Here is a 21,437-nt window from a genome sequence, read left to right on the forward strand (position 1 = left end):
AGGGCAGGATTTGTGTGATTAGTTGTTGCTCCATGAACTTCCCACTTGCTTATTATTATTAACTAATAATACTGACAGTGAGTGTTTAAGGCTTTGTTAAGGCTCTGTTGCTTTGGCCATTTCAGTGCTCTTTATTAAAGTTGTCACCAAGAACTTCAGGAAGCTCATTTACCTTCACCTTTACCATGATTGCCACTTGTTGCGTAAAATATTGTCAACCAATGGCAACGTCATTTGTAATGATACAAGTGTGTGTGTGTGTGTATATATAAGCCCCATTTCCAAAAAAGTTGGGACGCTGTGCAGAATGTAAATAAGAATAGAATGCAATGAAACCATAAGGAAAATACTAAAAAGACCACATATCAAATGTTGAATCTGAGAAATTTTAATCATTTTTAGAAAAATACATGCCCATTTTGAATATGATACCAACAACACACTCCAAAAAAGTTGGGACGGGGGAATATTTACCACTGTGTTTGATCACCTCTTCTTTTAACAACACTTTGTAAGTGTTTGGGAACTGAGGAGACACTGCTGTAGTTTTGAAAGTGAAATGTTTTCCCACTCTTGTTTGATATAGAATTTCAGCTACTCATCAGTTCGGGGTCTCCTTTGTCATATTTTTCATTTCAAAATGTACCAAATGTTATCAGTAGTGACAGATCTGGACTGCAGTCAGGTCAGTTTAGCACCTGGACTCTTTTAATATGGAGCAATGATGCTGTAATACATGCAGAATGTGGTTTTACCCTGTCTTGCTGAAATAATCAAGGCCTTCCCTGAAAAAGACGTTGTCTGGATGGCAGCATATATTGCCAAAACTTGTATCTATCATTCAGCATTAATGGTGCCTTCACAGATGTGCCAGTCACCCATACCATGTGCACTAATGCCCCCCTATACCATCATGAATACTGGCTTTTGAACTGTGGACTGATAACAAGCTGAGTGGTCTTTAGCCCGGAGGACACAGTGTCCATGATTTCCAAACCACAGGACAGTTTTCCACTTCCCCTCAGTCCATTTTAAATGAGCTCAGGCCCAGAGAAGGTGTCAGCATTTCTGGAACCTGTTTATGTATAGTTTCGTCTTTGCGCTTTAGATTTTTAACATACATTTGTGGATGCAGTGATGAACTGTGTTCACAGACAGTGGTTTTCAGAAGTGTTTCTGAGCTCATGCAGTGATTTCCTCTACAGAATCATGTCTGTTTTTAATGCAGTGCTGCCTGAGGGCCCAAAGATCACGGCCAGCAAATACTGTTTTTTGACCTTGTCCCTTACATACAGAGATTTCTCCAGATTCTCTGAATCTTTTAATGATATTATGTACTGTAGATGATGAAAAGCAAAAGTTCTTTGCTATTTTATGTTGAGAAACTTTATTCTTGAATTGTTGCACTATTTGATCGTGCAGTCTTTCACAGAGTGGTGATCCCCTCCTCATCTTTACTTCTGAAAGACTCCGCCTCTCTGAGATGCTTTATGATACCCAATCATGTTACTGACCTGTTGCCAATTAACCACCAGGTGTGTTTTTTTAGCATTACACAACTTTACCAGTCTTTTGTTGCCCCTGTCTCAACTTTTTCGGAATGTGTTATTGCCATCAAATTCAAAATGGGTATATATTTTTCAAAAAACAATAAAATTTGTGTTTCAATATTTGATTTGTTGTCTTTGTACAATTTTCAATGAAATATAGAGTTTAAATGATTTGCACATCATTGCATTTTGTTTTTATTTACATTTTGCACAGCATCCCAGCTTTTTTGGAAATGGGGTTGTTTTTGTATGTGTATGTATACACACGCATTCAAACACATTGTTGTTTTTCAGTTTTTGACATAATTTGAAAATGCCTGTTGTCCTTTACATTTTGTGTAGATTTCATGATGAAAGAACCAAAACAAACGGCCCAAAATGATTTGGAAAAACGGTTCTGGTTCCATTGACTTACATTAAAAGTAAAGTATGTTTTTTCCTTCTCCTGTAAAATTACCGTTTTGGAGATGCGAGGTTTTGTTCCAACAGCAGCGACATACATGCTTATGAATACATACTTTTTCTCAAAAGGTGTTTGTAAATTTGAATACGTCTGCCAAGTACAGAACGAAAACATTTTTCTTAGGTCATCCAACCCATTATTCATGTTTGGGGGTTTTATCAGTTGCCTGATGTAAAATTACTGACATAAGGCCACATTTCTCTTCTACCATTAACCATTTAAATGTAACTTCAGTCTCAAATCATTAACCAGCTCATTGCTTAAAGTACTTGAGGAAATTCCCCTGAAAGTCCATACAAGGATGTTCAGAGGTGAAGGGAAATCTCTTTCTCTATAATGGTATTTAATAGAACCCCAGGAGTTACAGTGACTTCTGCCACCTTCTGGTAAGAAGTTGCACAACAACCGTGCACTGTGGTGTAGTTCATACTACAACTGTAATATGAACTACATTAGCACAGGGAAGTGACTACTGACAGATATGGAGCCACAAGGCCAAAAGGCCTCAATTAAGGACATGATTAGGGCTGAATAAATATCAAAATCATTCAGTACCGAAAACTGATTCCTGCACAATACTTTTCTGATACCTTTGATTACATTACAAGCTGAAAATGGGTGGGGCTTAAACCAGAAATAAGCGTGAAGAGCTGGAAATGGGTCTATTTAGACCACAACAGGTTACAGAGTAATCAAGAAGTACTGATGTTAATAAAATGCATATGGAACATGACTTTGACAGCCAATCAATAAGACTGACTACTTACGTACTGAGATGTGGCATTGAGTGAGTGATACTGACATTTTTTGGATACTTTTTGTATTGAAGTAATTCAGTTGGTCCCGTAAAACTATCAGATCAATACCCAGTATTATGTTATGACACAAACCAACAAAAGGTCTGATGAAACTAAGATTAGCAGTGAAGTCCACTCCTGAACGGAAAATACAACATTAAAACGTTATCTTCTCTTTTTTGGTTATTTTTATTTCTTTTAGTAACAAAATCAACTGTTGAAGAAACAGTTTCCACTTATCTTCAGAGAAAAAATAGGTAAGAAAACTAAATACACAAGAAAAATACAACTGGAGAGTGAGAGAGGAAGCGCTTCTTAACCACTAGAGGATCCAAATGGGTAATGCTGAGGGAAGTCATGAAGGACTTTGAGGGCCTCATTGTACAGCTCCAAGTCTGGAAAGAGGAAAAAACAATGGAGTGAGTGAGCTAATGCTAAACATACACTAGAAGACTTTAAAAGACTTTGAAAAGACTAAAGTCTGACTAAAGTCTGACTCCCTCTCACACCTAAAGACAATCACAAAGCTTTTATGCTGGCCTTACACCAAACAATTTTTCAAGCGATTTCACTGTCGCAGACAAATTTCCAATGTCGTAATAAATTCATTAGTGTCTTGCTAGAGTTGCATCGCGCTCGCGTCATCTCACTCGTTTGGTATAAGGTGGTCAGGATGACGGTCTTAAGTCAGTCTTCTTCTCGTCTTAACGCTGCGACAAAATCAACCGTGTTTAATATTATCATAAGTTTTAAGTCTTGGCTCATGCAAATAGTGACGTGCCGGGGCGCTTGAGAGTGCTTGCGGGCGGGCGCATGCGCGTGGCGAGAGAGGACGAGAGAAGGCAAGAATGCATGTGTGAGCGCCTGAAATGTCTGTAAAAACGGCAAATCTGCTCCACTTTAATATAATAACCATATTAACTTAAAAGGTAAACGGACTGTTTTAATATTTCAGGGTCACTGAGCGCAACAGTAATGCAAGGAAATGTGCAGAGGACCTTAAGAATGGCATGACTGATTTTTTTATGGTTTAGTTCCTGACACCCAATCGACAATGCTGACTTGCTGCATGTTTGGTTGATGTGTAAATCTTTATATCAAATTTAAAAAGTAGCTGCACATTTTACTGGTTAATTAATACAATTCTGGGTGACGAGCTGCCAGAATATACAGTTCTACAGTGAACAGCTCTGAGCCCCAGATCTTTACATGGTCAGACAACGTATCTTCCCATCTGTACCACTACAGAGTGGAAGGAAAGGTGTTTCTCTGTTTGTAAATTTCCACCAGGTGCCTCATGGGGAATGATCTCAAAAATCTAGTTGCAGTCTTGTAAATAGTGACACTGCAAGATTCCTAGTCTTTGCAAAATCATTGTCTGGGGCTCAGTTCAGTTCACTGTAGAACTGTATATTCTGGCAGATCATCATCCAGAAATTTTTTAATTAACCTGTAAAATCTGCGGTTTCTTTTATATTTAACAAACAAAACATGCAGTGATTCAGCATTGTTGACTGGATATTATGAACTAAACCATAAAAAACTAACAAAGTAAGAAACCACTGTGACAGAGAGCCAAAAAAATGGAAAAAAAAAAATTGATGCTTCTTCAGTAAAGCCATTCTTAAAGTCCTCTGCATGTTTCCTTACGTCACTGTTACACTCAGTAACTTAAAATATTAAAACAGCCAGCTTAAATTTTTAGATTAATATGATTACTGTTTTAAAGTTGAGCAGATTTGCCTTTTTACTGAGATTTCAGGCTCAAACACATGCATTCATTCTCTCTCGGCTCTGGCACGTCACTATTTGCATGAGTCAAGACCTAAAACTTACGATAATATTAAACATGGTTGATTTTGTTGCAGCATCAAGACGAGGAAAAGACTGACTTAAGGCTGCCGTCCTGACCACCTCACACTAAACAACTGAGATGACGCGAGCGCGACGCGACTCGAGCAAGACTCTCATGATTTTTTTTCCGACACCGGATAGTGAAATCTCTTGAAAAGTCGTTTGGTGTAAGGCTGGCATAAGAACCAGTGGTATAATTTGTAAAGATTAACTGCGATCAGTGTGACGGGCCTACCAAACTGAATCCCTTTCTCATCTCTGAACACGCTGTATGTCGTAGCCATGACCGTTCCTTTGTTGGACACCATGCCAATAACTTCAACAATTCCACTCAACTCTTCGTCCAGCTAGGAGGGAAAGACAGGAAATCAGCATGATTAGATTATTACTGAGCAGTCTCAAAATTAGAGGCCATCAAAAGACAAATCACTGATGAACATTATGAACTACAAAAGTTTGGAATCTGTTTTATAAAATTAATATCCAGAATGGCTCCTATTAGAAAAGTGGTGGTCAAATCTCAAGGCAAATATCTAATCAAGAAATAACAATAAATAAGCTTAACATTATATTAATTTACATCACAGAGTTTGTCTGTTTATGATCTTAGATCTGCAGATTCTGTACTTCTACAAATACCCTCTGTAAACTACAGAAAACATGGAGAGACTCGTTCAGTTATTCTGCTTCTAAACTGTGGAGCTCAGATCACCTTTTATTAGACGGTCAAGCTCAGAGCTCACTTTTAAGAAGCATCTAAAAAAGTGTCTCTTTAGCTCAGCATTTAATGGAAACTCTATGTCTCGTGGTGTTTATCTGTAATTTGATCTGTGTCCTTTTCTTATGATTCTAAATAAATACTTATAATTTCTTGTATAACTGTTTTATCACCTGTCTGTAAAGCACTGAGCTGCCACCGGCATGAAACGTGCTATACAAATAAAAATGATTACATTATTATTAAGCTTTTGCAAAAAAAACTTGAAATACTAAAATCTTAAAATTCATTCTGTATCTTATTATATTTCAATCTGCACTGTATAAGTTATAAGTTAAATACTGAACACAATAACAGCAGTTACTATACATTATATATGATGAGTGATTCCAAACTTTTGAACAATAGCTTAAGGGGGAAATTGCATTGGAAAAGCATGTACAGGTTCATTAAGTTCCACTGATATCATCTTCCCCTCTCCGTCGGCCAATGTGAACGACTTTCCAGTTGGATTAACCTGTTGAAGAAGAGACAAGTGCCTTTAATTCAGTTCCACATCTGTATTTAAGTAGTCTACTTGACCTCTTAGTTTCTAATGCTCAGTGTTGCATTATTTATTCATTTAGCTTTTTAGACTCTTCAAACATTTCTTTTAAAATAGTCTGAAACCAACAAATTACCTACACTGCAGTTCACTGTCTGGTCTTGGACAATACTGTGAATGAAACACATGCTAGTCAGCTCTGTCAATGTATTCAGTGACACCATGGGCTTCAGATCAGGCACAATGAAGAAAAGCAGATAGGAAAGGAAATTTATTTCTAGTCAGATGCAGCCCATGAGTGTAAGAGTCAAAAGAGAATTTAAAATCAGTCCATTTTATCAGCTCCACTTACTTTATAGGTGCACTTTGTAGTTCTACAGTTACAGACTGTAGTCCATCTGTTTCTCTGATACTTTGTTAGCCCCCTTTTACCCTGTTCTTCAGTGGTGAGGACCCCCATGGACCCTCACAGAGCAGGTACTATTTGGGTGGTGGATCATTCTCAGCACTGCAGTAACACTGACGTGGTGGTGGTGTGTTAGTGTGTGTTGTGCTGGTATAAGTGGATCAGACACAGCAGTGCTGCTGGAGTTTTTAAGCAATGTGTCCACTCACTGTCCACTCTATTAGACACTCCTACCTTGTCAGTCCACCTTGTAGATGTAAAGTCAGAGACGATAGCTCATCTGCTGCTGCACAGTTTGTGTTGGTCATCCTCTAGTCCTTCATCAGTGGTCACAGGACGCTGTTGGCTGGATATTTTTGGTTGGTGGACTATTCTCAGTCCAGCAGTGACACTGAGGTGTTAACTCCAGCAGCACTGCTGTGTCTGATCCACTCAGACCAGCACAACACACACTAACACACCACCACCACGTCAGTGTTACTGCAGTGCTGAGAATGATCCACCACCCAAATAGTACCTGCTCTGTGAGGGTCCATGGAGGTCCTGACCACTGAAAAACAGGGTAAAAGGGGGCTAACAAAGTATCAGAGAAACAGATGGACTACAGTCTGTAACTGTAGAACTACAAAGTGCACCTATATAGTAAGTGGAGCTGATAAAATGGACAATGAGTGTAGAAACAAGGAGGTGGTCATAATGTTATGCCTGATCGGTGTGGAGAACAGCACTAGCGCCACCTACTGTGTGTTGGAGGGTTAAAGAGTTGTAAAAGGGGGGTCTTACATGTAAGATTCATAAAGAAAACCATCTGTAACGTGAATACAGACACAGACATCCTGGCACTGCGATTTAGTGCGAGATTAGTTTAATCCAGGTCAAGGAAACTGGCTAGACTTAACAGCTGAACAGTTGTAAATCGAAGCTTAAGTTTTCCTATTCGAATTTTCCGTTCCACCTTAAATGGCACAGTAGTAACACTTAAAGACCGCAGGCGACCGCACGTAACTGCTGCACCATTTAAGGTGGAACGGAAAATTAGGTTTGCTCCTAATTTTCCTCAAGTCTGATATGTTGAACTCCTAAGATTTCGCGCTGGTAGAGATACTGTGGTGACCCGAATGATTTAAAAGGACATTTTATTTTCTGGTTTTCTCCGTTTTACCTTCTCCACTCGCCCTACGAAGCACACCGGCTTGTTGACGAACTGCGAAACCATCGCCGCGTTAATTCTGCTCTTCGGAGACTCAAACACGCCCGTCATCTTCAGCTTTTTACAGAATCCGGCGGTGAAAAGTGAAATCAGAAGCTTTTAAAGAAAGACTAAAAACACAAAACCAGCTAAGGCAGAAAAAACAAACCGCGCCAACAACCATCACAATTTTCCCGGCAACTTTTGACGTGTTTCCTTTGCGATGGTCAAAAACGTCTTCCCTACACTTTAGTTCCCACACTTCAACCTGCACAATTTAATCAGTTTAAGATCATATTTAGACTATTTTAACATATAGATAAATTACACTTACAATCCAGCCACAAATAGGTCAAAAATAACCATAACAGGAACATTAATGAATATTTTGGTAATGTTATACAAGGCCCCTGTTGTGTTTTAGATACATGTTTTTAGGTATTTAAGCAAGAAAGTTATTCTTACTTGTTCAGACGTACAATACATAATTAAACGTACAGAAAAATAATAAATATTTATATATTTTTTTATTTATCTAGTTCATTCGTGCCTTGTTTCCAGTCGGACTGTAAAACCGGCGAAACCGAAAGCACCAGTGCAGGAGGATGTAAACAAAAAACTTCAGCAACTTTTCGGGCTCTGAATTTGGGGTAAAAAATGGAGAAATATTAAAATCAGACTACAGCCGATGTCGGCGGAGTGACGCTAAGAGCTGTGTGGAGTTGTTTATCCGTCAGTCGGAGATCCCGTCGCTGTTATTTTAGCTTATTTTACCAAAAACCGTCGCGGTGAGTAACGTTCATGTCAACGCTGGCTTCCTATTCGTCAGCCTCTTGTTCGAATTCCACCGTTCCACCTTAAATGGTGCAGCAGTTACGTTCCGGTGCCTGAGCCGGTTAAGGTGGAACGGGAAATTAGAAGCATAGAAGCGGCGGATAAGAACCTGAATTCAGCTTCGTACGTTGATGGTGTGTTTGTTTCACATCCGTGTTGGAGTTAAACTCGTTTAAACTTTGTTTTTAAGCCTTAAAATCTACATTTACACCTCTTTATCTGTGTGGTTGGTTAATTATTTTTAGGCAGGTAGAGATATACCTAACCCTACGTTAGCTGTTGGCTGCTAAGCTAACTTTGACTCTGTTCTTTTTCCCTTTTTTTTTAGCTTTTTCAGCAAAATGTTGAGTTTCTTCGGGTTTCGGAAGGATTCTGCCAAAAAATCTCCAACTGAGAAAGAAACCGATGGATTTGTCATTGTTGGTGAGTTTTAATACAGACTCAGATTCAGAGCTACATGTGGCTGGTGAGGTTTACAAAACACGGTCATGTTCACACTTAACAGATATGGTTCTGTTAGGGTTCTTCAGTAAAGACAGTGGTTCTATTTAGAACCCTGAGTTCTGTAGCTATGGGACCATTTCGTTTTTCAGATTGATGGAATATGTGTTGTATACACCAATCAGGCATGACATTCTGACCACCTCCTTGTTTCTACACTCATTGTCCATTTTATCAGCTCCACTTACTATATAGGTGCACTTTGTAGTTCTACAGTTACAGACTGTAGTCCATCTGTTTCTCTGCATACTTTGTTAGCCCCCATTTACCCTGTTCTTCAGTGGTCAGGACCCCCATGGACCCTCACAGAGCAGGTACTATTTGGGTGGTGGATCATTCTCAGCACTGCAGTAACACTGACGTGGTGGTGGTGTGTTAGTGTGTGTTGTGCTGGTCTGAGTGGATCAGACACAGCAGTGCTGCTGGAGTTTTTTAAACACCTCAGTGTCACTGCTGGACTGAGAAAGTGCACCTGTATTGTTTTTCTTGAGAAAATCTTCGTTGTTTTCTTACGTAAGCTACACTGGCCCGTACCAAATGACGCAAGACACATTTTGAGTTTCACTTATTTAATTTGATCCGCTCAGAGGAGCAAAACGGAGGAAGAACAAAGTGTACAGAGACGTTTTCTGTGAAGGGTGACATTCTGAATGACAGAAAAGGGAAAAAAGGAGCAAATGAAAGTTAAAAATGAGAGTCAGAGGAACGCAGCTCAGCTCAAGCGTTTTGGTTAATTTTTCTGTGTAAAGCTGAAGCTTTTTCTGATTGTTTTTGTGCCATCATTTGTTAAAAAAGAAAACACAAAACCAAAAGTCTAGTTTTATTTTTCCTGACTTGGGTAAGCTGACAGTTCCCGTCCCACCCCCCCCCCATCAGGGATACAGCTCTACCTCAGTAATACAGACTTGCCATAAGAGGGCATCACAGCAGTGCTTTGTGATTCAGCAGAAAATCCACCACCTGTTGTTGCAGTTCAAAGCTGGAAATGAAAGAAGATTTAATATTCAGATTTTCTTGGCGTTTGCCCTCGTATAGCCTGTTCTTCTCTCAGATCTGTAATCGTATGTCCTTTACCTTTTCCCATGTAGGCCAGAGCAGCAATCTCACATTTCCTTCATGATCAGGGAAGCACATGACCTACTTTACACAACAGTTGGTTCCAGCCACGCAAGCTGATTGGTCGAGAAGCGTTGTAACCGTGCTGTTATTTCACCATAATATCACGGGTTTTTCACAACCACTGTATCACTCCGCTGAGACGCCGTTGCTAAGCAATGACTCTGACAGCTGTAGGAGACGCTCAAGACATTTGAACGTTTTTACTTCTTACTTTGCCACAAACAGCAAATGGATACTTTTAAGATCACATTTGACCGACAGCCGATTTGGTCAGACTCTGAAGATGGGACGACACTAAATTCCCAAACTGTCGTCACCACTGAGCAGCTTTTCAGTCGGCAGCTGTGACAGAAGAACAGCTAAACAACCTGGAATCAGCCAGAAATGAACCCAACACCATTCGCCAAACTAAATGGGCTGTAAGATGCTTTACAGACCGGCTGGAACAAAACAACATTAATACTGATCTGGCAAAACATGACAAAACTGAGCTGAACTTGATATTGCGGCAGCTTTATGGCTCAGTCTGATTTGGTCAGACTCTGAAGATCAGACTATATGTTTGGCGAATGGTATTGGGTTCATTTCTGGCTGATTCCAGGTTGTTCAGCTGTTCTTCTGTCTCAGCTGCCGACTGAAAAGCTGCTCAGTGGTGATGACAGTTTGGGAATTTAGTGTAAGGAGCTGGAGAACGAACTGCCGGCTGTGCAGCGAGTGGGCGGAGTTCGTTACTCTGACGTAGCAACAAGCTGCTCGTTAAGGAACTATAATTTGGTGAAGGAACTGCGAACATTAAAACATATCAAACGCCGCGTTCACAGCCCAGTTTATTAATTGTGTGTTATCGCCAATAACATTACGACTGTGATGATCTATGGCGACCAAATCACAGCCGTGATGTTATATCGCGATAACACACTCCCTCTGTGTTCTATTGCTTAAGTAACTAAAGCAGTGCCCTAAGCCTCATTAGCAAATTGGAGTGGAGTTCTTGGAGTGAAAGAGAAAAGTGGACTGCGTTTCCTTGAAATTCGAACCGTGGAATAATGAAAATGTTGATATAGGGGTCGAATCTCCTACTTTTTCGGCCCCCTCTCTACTAAAAGTGGCATCATTTTCTTTTCATCCTGTGGCTTCAGGCCCGACTGCTCTGCATGGAGCAGCTGCAGATGGCTGGGGGCTCCGTTTGTGTCTCTTGGCCGGAGCTGCGGATTCAGAGCCAGCAGTTTTCTCCCACATGAAGGCAACATAGTAACTTCGTCCTCAGGCATTTCGGGGCATGTTTTTCCAGACACGGATTAAACCCGTTCTCGGACTAAATTGCTCTGTGTCTACTGCAAGTCTCTTTCCAGTCCAGCACCAAGACATGATCTTTCTCAGTCTAAAAAGTCTGGACCGCTAATCGGCCGGCCTGGTAAACAGTACGACTGGGAAAGTATAGCTGATACAACAGCTGAAAGCGAAATTAATCCCAAAGGGCTGAGATGTAAAAAAAACAAAAAAAACAAAAAGTGGTTTGATGTGAAATGATTCACTGTACAGGAACTTACTGACTCAAATTTCTTTACAGTGGTGGTGATAAGAACCAGGGGTTGCCATGACTACAGCACAAACATAGCCATTTTATTTACTATCCAAAACCACCAGTGAACCTAGACATCTTGCGCGGTTTAAAATGCAGTGTTAACGATGGTAAAATAGTGGGAAGTCTGGAAAAAAGGACTGTTTTGCTCACAACACCCTGTGTGTGTAAATGAGTTTTTGAAGATGCAAAAACGTCTCAAAACTACCTTAAACAGTGAGCGCGTTTACATGCTCAACAATCCAATCATAATCGGATTTCTGCAGTTATCTGATTATTCAAATTGTCATGTAAACACCATACTCCGATCTAGAAATCTGATTAGGAAATCTGATAAAGTGAGCTGGGTTTTAGCTCAGTAATCAGATTTCTCAGTGCATGTAAACTCTGATTTCTTTCGGATTTCTCAGTCTGAGCATGCTCGAGATCAGACGGTGGATGTCGCGAGACACAGCAAAACACTGTTGGAGCAGAGCTGAAACCAAACACGAAATAAAGAATTTTAGTATTCTTCATCTTCTAGATGATGTTTGTTCATGTTTTCAGGTAAAGTGGCGCGACGTTTAGTAAAAAGCCGCGGTGTAAAGTTTGAGTTTTACATTACGTTTACGCCACGTCTTCTTCTGTGAGTTTATCGGCTGGTTGTAAAGCAGAAATCTGATTGCTGTCTGACTCACGTAGACCCGGAGTTTCCCCATTATCTGATAAGATAATGAGCATGTAAACGTGTTGATCGGATTACTGACAAAATCGAATTGTCTGCAGTTATCGGATTATTGAGTGCATGTAAACACACTCAATGTCTCCGTCATCAAGCAGCGCATTCATAGTCATTTCGTGTATTAGCTTTTATGAGTATTAAACTCTCCAGGACGTCTGGTTCCTGTCACCACCACGGAACATTTCACACCAAACCACTCTGAGTGACTCGGTTTACACCTTAAACGTTTAAATATGCAGAAATTTGGAAAAATGGATGGAGTTCCCCTTTAACACAAGGGCTTTTGCCCTATGTTCTAACTAAACCATAGCAGACTTACTTGTTCCCCATCCTGTTGCTGCATTTATAACTCGGTTATTTGCGAGATTTCCGATATCAAATTGCGCTTGCGGCGCTGAAACTGTGTAAAAGTGAACTGAAATGATGATAAAACTGTGCTACTTTCATTAGCTGTAAAATATCAGGTTAATGGTATGTAGGTCAAACCCAAATGTATATTTCAACTGGCTTTAATGTGCCACAAAACGGCATTCAAGACGACTGTAGGCCTCGGCCAGGCTAAGAAAGGCAAGCGGATTCCAAATCTCCTGCTGTGAAAGGAGAGAGATATTAAGGTAGAGGGCAGCCAGTTAATGGAATACGAGCAGGATAGAGAGAGAGAGAGAGGGAGGAGATGTCTGGAATAATGTTTTCCTTTTGGTTCTCCATTCTAACTAGAGCTTGTTATTTAGTGCACAATCCGCTGTGAAATCCATTCAAGGAAAGAAAAAAAAGCAAAGAAAGGAGGAAGGAAAGAGCTGCTAACCACGTGTTTGGTAGAGGTCACAGAATCGCCAGTGTAACTCAATCTCGGATTGCAGTTAGTCCTGGATTGATGTTCTGAGGAAACGAGGCTGATTCAGGAGCCCCTAAGACGAGAGGAGACTACACTTTGTGTTCTTTTGTAAAGGAAACGGTTCTATGGAGAAGCTACTGTTTTGCTTTTTGGTTTACTGTCAGGAATCAGATGAAGTATATGATCATGACTATAAGGCTACACCATATATTCTTCCTTATTGTACAATAATAGGCCCGGCCGATCGGGCCATGTAATCGCATATCGTCAGCGATTAACGAGTAACCCGATGGCATGCGTAAAAGGCAATGATCACCAGTTAAACAGCTTGTAAATATGTTGGGAATTGGGATTCACTTTCCTTTAAAAGATGTGCTGGACGTCTAGGACGCTAGAGGGCGCTCCCGAGCGAGTCCAAAGTGAATGGGTTAATATGGAGCATTTGAGCAGAACCATAGTTTATAAACGCTTAAACATTTTAATGTAAAAGAATACAATAATTTCCTGAACATAGAACAGCATAAAACATTTTAACACTGCTGTTATATTTTTAAGAGCTTTTAAGTCAAGTCAAGTCAGCATTATTGTCAATACTACAATATGTACAGGACTTTTGTTAGTCTCAGACCCCATGGTGTAGCAATAACATTAAATAGACGGTAAACAGGAAATGTGTGAATTAAATAGACGCTAAATAAACACTAAAACACTAATCATTAAAATAAACACTAATTGTAGAAAAATGAATAATAAAAATTAATATAAATATAAGAAGGTCCCTGAATTTAACAATAAAGACATAATGCACATACAGATTAAGGTCTGTGGGTATAAATGGTGCAATTATAAACAGTAGTGCAATTAGAATGAGCTTATGGAGCAGTTAAAGTGATGAGTGCGTAACAGTCCCTGGGAATGTCAGAGTTCAGTATTGGGGAGTGGGGTCAGGAACCTGTGTTTGGGTCCAAACCTTGTGTGGGGGGGGGGCAAAATTAAACTTAAATTAAATTAAATTTTAAAATGGCGCATCATGCACGTCCATGACGTCAGTGAGTGCAAACAGCCAATGAGCTGCTCCGCTCGCCAACCAATCAGCACTCAGTAGCAGTAATGCTAGTCCTGCTGCCCAAAACCCGTTTGCTGTAGAATAAAGGAAACATACAGGTGAGTTTTCTTTGTTTGTTTAGTGAAATCCATCCTTCTACTCTCTAAAACTAAAGGAAAATTCTGGGCGAGAGATTAGAAACTATTTTAACTTCTCGTTTTTAGCCGTTGAGCTCCATTCACTCCCATTCATTGAGGACTCTCTTGCGGGCGCCCTCTGGAATTTTGTAGTCCTGTTTTTGATATAACAGGGGAAATAGGAAGTGGCCAGGCTCCTCATAAAGCTTATCTGTAGGGGTGCAGCAGTTGTCTGCCTCACGACCCTCTAAAAATCACTATATTAACTTATTTTATTTAGTATAATAAAATATATCATTATTTCTTTCTTTTATATTTTATTATACTAAATAAAATAAGTTAATAAATTAAAAATAAATAAATAAATACAATAATAAATAATTATGGACTAAAATAAGACAACAACAAAAAAAGAAAATAATAATAATAATAATAATAAAATAAAAATGAGGGCCAACACTGTAAACATTCACTCACACACTTCAAAATTATTGCCTTATTTCAAACGTAAAAGCCTGAAATATTGCAGTGTGACTTCTTCCCCAGTGTTGTTCAGCTCTAATAGCCAGCATGGCTTTAAGGCCTCAAAGGCTGGTCTTTGTGCAGGATCTGCAGCTGACGCTTTGAAGAGCAAAGACTCTTACAAACACAGAGCACTGCTGAAGTCATGAGCAGCTGTGCCTCTTCTGAGGTTTCACTTGGGTCCTGCCCCCCCCCCCCATTTTCTTGCTGTCTTACTGAGCTTCTACAGCACAGATGCTCAAAAATATCTGCACTTCCGTTTGTAGTAGGGATGTAACAAAACACATACAGTGCTGTGAAAAATTATTTGCCTAAATTTTATTCTATTTTTGCTAATTTGTCACCCTTAAATGCTTCAGATCATTCAACTAATTTTAATATAGGATAAAGACGACATGAGCAGACGGAAAATGCAGCTTTTAAATGGTCATTCTCTTTATTGTACATGAAGATTTATTCAAAACCTGTATCACCCATGTAAAAAAGCAATTCCACCCTAAACATAATAACTGGTTGTGCCCCCCTCAGCAGTAACAACTGCAATCAAACGATTGTGATAACTTGCAGTGAGTCTTTTACATCACTGTGGAGGAATTCTGTCCCGCTCTTCTTTGCAGAATTGTTTTAATTTGGCTACAGTGGAGGGTTTTCGAGCATGAACTGCCCGTTGAAGGTCTTGAGGTGGGATTCAAGTCAGGACTTTGACTCGGACACTCCAAAACCTTAATTTTGTTTCTTTTGAGTCATTGAGAGGTGGACTTGCTTGTGTGCTTCGGATCATTGTCCTGCTGCATCACCCAACTGTGAGCTTTAGGTCACAAACTGACAGACGGACATTCTCCTTCAGGATTTTCTGATAGAGATCAGATTTCATGGTTCCTTCAGTTATGACAAGTCGTCCAAGTGCTGCAGAAGCAAAGCCATCCCAGATCATCACACTACCACCACCATGTTTCACTGTTGGTATGATGTTCTTATGGTGGAATGGAGTGTTAGCTTTATGCCAGATGTAACAGGACCTATATCTTCTAAAACGTTCCACCTTTGACTCATCATTCCACAGAAAGTCTTGGGGGTCGTCTGGATGTTTTTTGACAAATGTGAGACGAGCCTTTGTGTTCTTTTTCGGTCAGCAGTGATTTGCGCCTTGCAGCTCTCCCATAGATGCCATTTTTGCCCAGCATCTTTCTCATTGTGGAATCATGTACATTGACCTTAACTGAGGCAAATGAGGCCTGGAGTTCTGTAGATGTTTGTCTGGGTTCTTTTATGACCTCCTGGATGAGTCGTTGATGCGCTCTTGGTGAAGTTTTGGTGAGCCCTCCACTCCTGGGAAGGTTCACCACTGTTCCAGGTTTTCTCCATTTGTGGATAATGGCTCTCACTGTGGTTCACTGGAGTCCTAGAACCTCAGCATTGGCTCTATAACCCTTTCCAGGCTGATAGACTTCAATAACTGTTTTGCATCTGTATTTGAATCTCTTTAGAGCGTGTCATCATGTGCTGCTTTTTGAGACCTCCTAGCTGCTTCACACTGCCAGACAGGTTCTATTTAAGTGATGTTTAGATTTAACAGGTCTGGGTGTGGCCAGTGAAATTGACCCCAATACACAACAGAATTTGGTTAACTGGTTGATTTAGTAGCCAAGTGGGCAATTACTTTTTCATAGAGTGCATTTTTCCTTTAATAAATGAAATCATTATTTACAAACGGCATTTTGTGCTCACTTAGGTTATTATTGTCTAATATTAAAAGTAGGTTGATGATCTGAAACATTGCGACAAGTATGCAAAAATAGAAGAAACTGGGAAGGGGCGAATACTTTTTTACAGTATTTTACTGTATTTTAAGGTTTATTTTTCAGAATTCAGTTTGTTTTTTGATATATTTTGTGTTTAAACTGTCCTGATTCCACTCAGATAAAAAAGGTCTCTAATAGTGTTTCTTTCTGCTACCTCTAACAAAAACAACCTCTAACCAAAACAAGCCCCAAAAAAACCTAAAACCCTTAGAATTTATAAGCGACAGTTGTTTGAGTGTGGGAGTGTGCTTAGCGTAAACCCTTCCCACTTTACTTTTTGATCACTGACACTGGTTTCCAGCAGGAGATGCTCAGAAATTTCTCTAGTGCTTCAAATTTGATTTTTCACTACTGTTTTGAAACTGTTACATCCGTTTTACACAAACCGTGAAGCAAATAAATGAAACGAAATATTCCGACATGATTTTTTTTTTTTGCATCAAAACATGACACTTTTTTTTGTTTGGAACGTAGCTGTGTTGTTGTTGCACTGCAGAAGACAAAACAGGCAGAATGTCTATCAGAAAGCTCCTTTGCTCCTCATGATACAGTCAAACTGTGACATGGTGAAGGACGGTTTCCACTTTAGAAAAGAGAAAGGAGAACGGCGAGTTTCACTGCCTCATTCAGGAGCTAAAACTTTATGAGCTCTTTCACTCACAGCGCAGATCTGCTTTTGGAGATGCAGCTTCACATGAGACTAATTACAAAACAAACAGGTGCAACGTCTTCAAGTGCAAATAAGACGTCAGTTTTTCATCAAATGGTGACACTGGGCTACTTTCCTTTTTGGAAAATTGAAAGTGGTGAGGGGAGCTGCGTTTCATTCAGAAGCTGAGACTTTGAGCTGCTTTGGGAGATTCTGATCCTTTTGACGTTTGCGAAAAAGTTCCTGTTGTTCCCACGGCTGAACGGTCAGCTTGTTTGCCACCATGCCAACACCAAAGTTGGTCGTGATTGGTCAGAGAGATCATGCCATCAGTGAAAGTTCGCAGTAATCGTACAGAGAATGAAATCAAATAATGTCGCATTTTTGCTGTCTAAAATAAGCATGTCTGGTGTGCAAAATACCATCGGTTATACTGCGGCTATAACTCATTTATAGTCGTCCAAATTGCACAAACAAATCGCGCTCGGTATGGAAAGGCGTTTAGTTTATAGGGGTCTTGAAGCCCCTGTCAACACGATTTCAGATGTTTCAATTTTTGTTTTAATAGTAAACAGAAAAGCAGTTTACCAGTGTTATATTTAAGAAATATATGTAAATTAATACAGTACATTAGAAGGTAAATGCGTCAAAAATTCCAGGCTGCTGCCTCCTCATAACTGTCAGAATGCAAAATGATTAGTGGTGAACGACGACGCCAGTCGACGTTATATCTGTAACCTGTAGCTAGTAGGGGTGTAAGAAAATATCAATACACTCGAGTATCGCAATATTTTGTGATACTGCATCTATTCTCAAAAATACAGTATTGATTTGTAATTAATAGTTTATATGCAAAGGATGGCATGCCCACTACAGGTAAGGGGAATGGACCTGCCCCAGGTGGGGGAGTTTAAGTATCTCGGGGTCTTGGTCACGAGTGATGGGCAGAGGGATGGTGAGATCGGCCGCAGGCTGGGACAGGCGGCAGCAGTAATGCGGTCGCTGTACCGGACTGTAGTGGTGAAGAGGGAGCTGAGCCAGAAGGCAAAGCCCTCTGTTTACCAGTCGGTCTACATCCCCACCCTCACCTGTGGTCAGGAGCTCGAACAATTGGATTGTGATTGGTTCCTAGGCGCCTCACGGTTGTAAAAATATGGCGCATTGAAATCGGATTAATCTTTTTGAATCACCCTGTATTGCTAACTCAGGTTGGCAGATTTGACGTCATCTATGCCTAGTATGGTCCAGAAAAGGCCATTATTCTTTCTCTGCCAGCTAATAATAAAAACAACACCAAAACTACAGATAATAACCAGAAGAAAATCATGAAAATAGTAGACAAGGGCTTTAAGGATTGAAAAGTATAGTTGAGGTTTTGGACGTTAAGCAAGTATTTAGTACCCCTCCCCTCCCTAAAGGCCAAAGTTGCATTTTCAATTTACAGTTCAGCTGATTAGTGCAAAATTGAGTCATTTTGGGTTCAAACGTCACTGTTCACATTTACACTGAAAACAGAGCCGTGCTTTCCTATTAATTCAGTGTAGCCTGTCACTAACTGGCTAAAGTGCACATGCATACAACCTGGACCAAGAGGCATGATGTAACATGGTGTCATTGGAAAGATTCAGAGAGATTTCTCTGGGCTCTACACTCAGTGTGCACAGGGTTAAGTGGATTAACTCAGTGACCCAAACTGGACATTTGACCCTGTTCCTGGTTAGCATGACTGTTCTTATTGAGTCTAAATATTTAGATGCCCCAAGCAAAGGGAAACCTTTTTGTGTCTTAGCCCTTTATGAAGCTGCTTTGTTCATAAAAGCAGCGGTTATGTTTGTTTTCATATATTTAAGAGGTCATCCTGCTCTTTCTCTCCAGAAGAGCTTACAAAACAGCAGAGGATAAACTCCGCACAACGTAAGACGCTCACGGTCGCGGGGTTTTCTGTGGTTAAGGCCCGAGACGGGGAAGAGCTGAAAGTGCTGACAGGATGTAAAGAGGAGAATATAGGCTGGGCTTACTTTACATTGCATTATTTATCTGCGTAGCAGATACAGTTCTCTGTGGGGAAGAACATTCTTTACCATTAACTTTGCAGTGCTGAATAGTGGGCTGACTCTGATAGCCAGTTTTTATGATGTGTATATACACTGATCAGGCATAACATTATGACCACCTCCTTGTTTCTACGCTCATTGTCCATTTTATCAGCTCCACTTACTATATAGGTGCACTTTGTAGTTCTACAGTTACAGACTGTAGTCCATCTGTTTCTCTGATACTTTTTTAGCCCCCTTTTACCCTGTTCTTCAGTGGTCAGGACCCCCATGGACCCTCACAGAGCAGGTACTATTTGGGGGTGGATCATTCTCAGCACTGCAGTAACACTGACGTGGTGGTGGTGTGTTAGTGTGTGTTGTGCTGGTATGAGTGGATCAGACTGCTGGAGTTTGTAAACACTGTGTCCACTCACTGTCCACTCTATTAGACACTCCTACCATGTCAGTCCACCTTGTAGAGGTAGTCAGACACGATAGCTCATCTGCTGCTGCACAGTTTGTGTTGGTCATCCTCTAGTCCTTATCAGTGGTCACGCTGCCCACTGAACGCTGTTAGCTGAATATTTTTGGTTGGTGGACTATTCTCAGTCCAGCAGTGACACTGAGGTGTTTAAAAACTTCAGCAGCACTGCTGTGTCTGATCCACTCAGACCAGCGCAACACACACTAACACACCACCACCACGTCAGTATTACAGTCTGTAACTGTAGAACTACAAAGTGCACCTATATAGTAAGAGGAGGTGATAAAATGGACAATGAGAGTAGAAACAAGGAGGTGGTCAGAATGTTATGCCTGATCGGTGTACATTATTATTTCTGTAGGATTACATTGTAAAATGAATAAAATGCACATATTTTAGTGCTGTGTCCCTGCATCACCTAAACACTCTGCTCTTCTGGAGTTCAGTAAATACATCATCAAATATCGGTTTGATATATTAGTTCAAATCTAAATGTTTGTCTGATGTTGTTAATTTTTAAAAAGCTATTATCTGCAGATACTGACATGATTCCAATATCACTGTGCATCCTAAATGATAATAATGAATTTATTTATGTAGGACACTTTCATGACCGTGTCATCTCCACACACCTCACACAAATAAAAACAACATAAAAATGAAGAAAAGAATAAATAACATTAGAAACTGAGCAGATGTATCTGTTGATTGTGAGTGCGTTGGAAGAGAATTCAAAACTTGAAGGACGTGTCTTCCGAAATAACTAAAATCGGCTTTTTTTTATTTTATTTTATTTTTCCTTAATGGCTCACACTGAAAACCAGTGAATTTGCGCCTGAAAAGATCAGCTCGTCCATTTTACTTCAATCACAGAAACCAAAATTTGTAGTTATGTTAAAAAACCATGTTTGCAGAGATGTGAAAAAAGGAGAAAAAGAAAAAAGGGAGATGTAGATGTGGGCTGTGATTTGGAGCTGCGGCCCGTCGCGATTTCACTGTAAACACTCTTGTGGCTCCCACAGGCGTCGCTGTTTGGTCTTATTTGAAATAAACCCACTAAACTCAGTGGGATTCGGATCAGCGTCGCTACAATCAACAGTACTGATAAAGACCCGTCCGTGATCTCTGCGTCTTTGCCAGCAGTTTATCAGTTTGAGATTAACTCAGGTCGCCGATGCTCGTCCAGGAATCAAACGCTGATCTTCTACTGATGGATTTCCCTCATTTGATCATAAAACGCGTCCCACCAGCTGTGAACTCAACAGGGTTCGGTTGGAAGCGGACCGAGACCCACGGGTTTTGCCGAACCGTCATCTGGTGCAGACCTGAATACGGGTGGAGTGTTCACATGTCAAAACGGAGTGAACTAAAGAAAAACGTTTGATTGCTCCGCAACAAACAAGATGGGAGAAACACCCTGAAGATCCTCTCCATCTCTGGCTGACTCTGCGCCGTGCGCCCGCGGCTGCGTCGTCTCAGACCGATGACGTTTAATTAGCCTGAGACTGCGATATTTTATTTATACACCTCTACAGGCCCACTGCGAACTACTGTCTCCGCATGAGTACAGGCCCACGGACCACTAGAAGGTGCTTCACGGCCCACAGGTTAAGAAACCCTGCTGTAGACTACATCTACATCTATATGAT

The 21,437-nt window shown here is 40.4% G+C and overlaps 2 protein-coding genes across 4 annotated transcripts in view; one reads left to right on the forward strand and one right to left on the reverse strand.

Annotated features, from left to right (window-relative positions):
• Positions 1 to 2,983: 2,983 nt before the first annotated feature.
• On the reverse strand, positions 2,984 to 7,750 carry rpa3 (replication protein A3). Its single transcript, XM_036565605.1, has 4 exons — positions 7,495 to 7,750; positions 5,825 to 5,899; positions 4,900 to 5,011; positions 2,984 to 3,205 (listed from the first exon to the last, which is right to left on the reverse strand). Exons 1-4 carry the CDS (start codon positions 7,591 to 7,593, stop codon positions 3,126 to 3,128), a joined length of 366 nt encoding a protein of 121 aa, XP_036421498.1. The 5' UTR covers positions 7,594 to 7,750; the 3' UTR covers positions 2,984 to 3,125.
• Positions 7,751 to 8,104: 354 nt separating this feature from the next.
• The window catches only part of umad1 (UBAP1-MVB12-associated (UMA) domain containing 1), a 33,202-nt gene continuing 19,869 nt past the window's right edge, over positions 8,105 to 21,437 (forward strand). Inside the window, exons 1-2 of one of the 3 annotated variants that reach the window (XM_036565947.1) lie at positions 8,105 to 8,171; positions 8,684 to 8,778. In XM_036565947.1, the coding sequence (XP_036421840.1) occupies positions 8,697 to 8,778 (82 nt within the window). In that variant the 5' untranslated portion in view covers positions 8,105 to 8,171; positions 8,684 to 8,696. Of the gene's footprint in view, positions 8,310 to 8,345; positions 8,490 to 8,683; positions 8,779 to 21,437 lie in introns of those variants that run through there. The other 2 variants (XM_036565946.1, XM_036565948.1) reach the window with 2 other exon arrangements.

This window comes from Colossoma macropomum, unplaced genomic scaffold (genome assembly GCF_904425465.1).
Source record: "Colossoma macropomum unplaced genomic scaffold, Colossoma_macropomum, whole genome shotgun sequence".
NCBI lineage: Eukaryota > Metazoa > Chordata > Actinopteri > Characiformes > Serrasalmidae > Colossoma > Colossoma macropomum.

Bases quoted from the DNA above. Each gene is read 5' to 3' on its own strand.
- rpa3 (XM_036565605.1), bottom strand. From the start codon at position 7,593: ATGACGGGCGTGTTTGAGTCTCCGAAGAGCAGAATTAACGCGGCGATG. The intron at 5,900-7,494 runs GTAAAACGGAGA...CTTCTTCAACAG, and splicing joins TCGTAGGGCGAGTGGAGAAG to GTTAATCCAACTGGAAAGTC. The intron at 3,206-4,899 runs GTAGGCCCGTCA...TCCTCTTTCCAG, and splicing joins TGAGAAAGGGATTCAGTTTG to ACTTGGAGCTGTACAATGAG.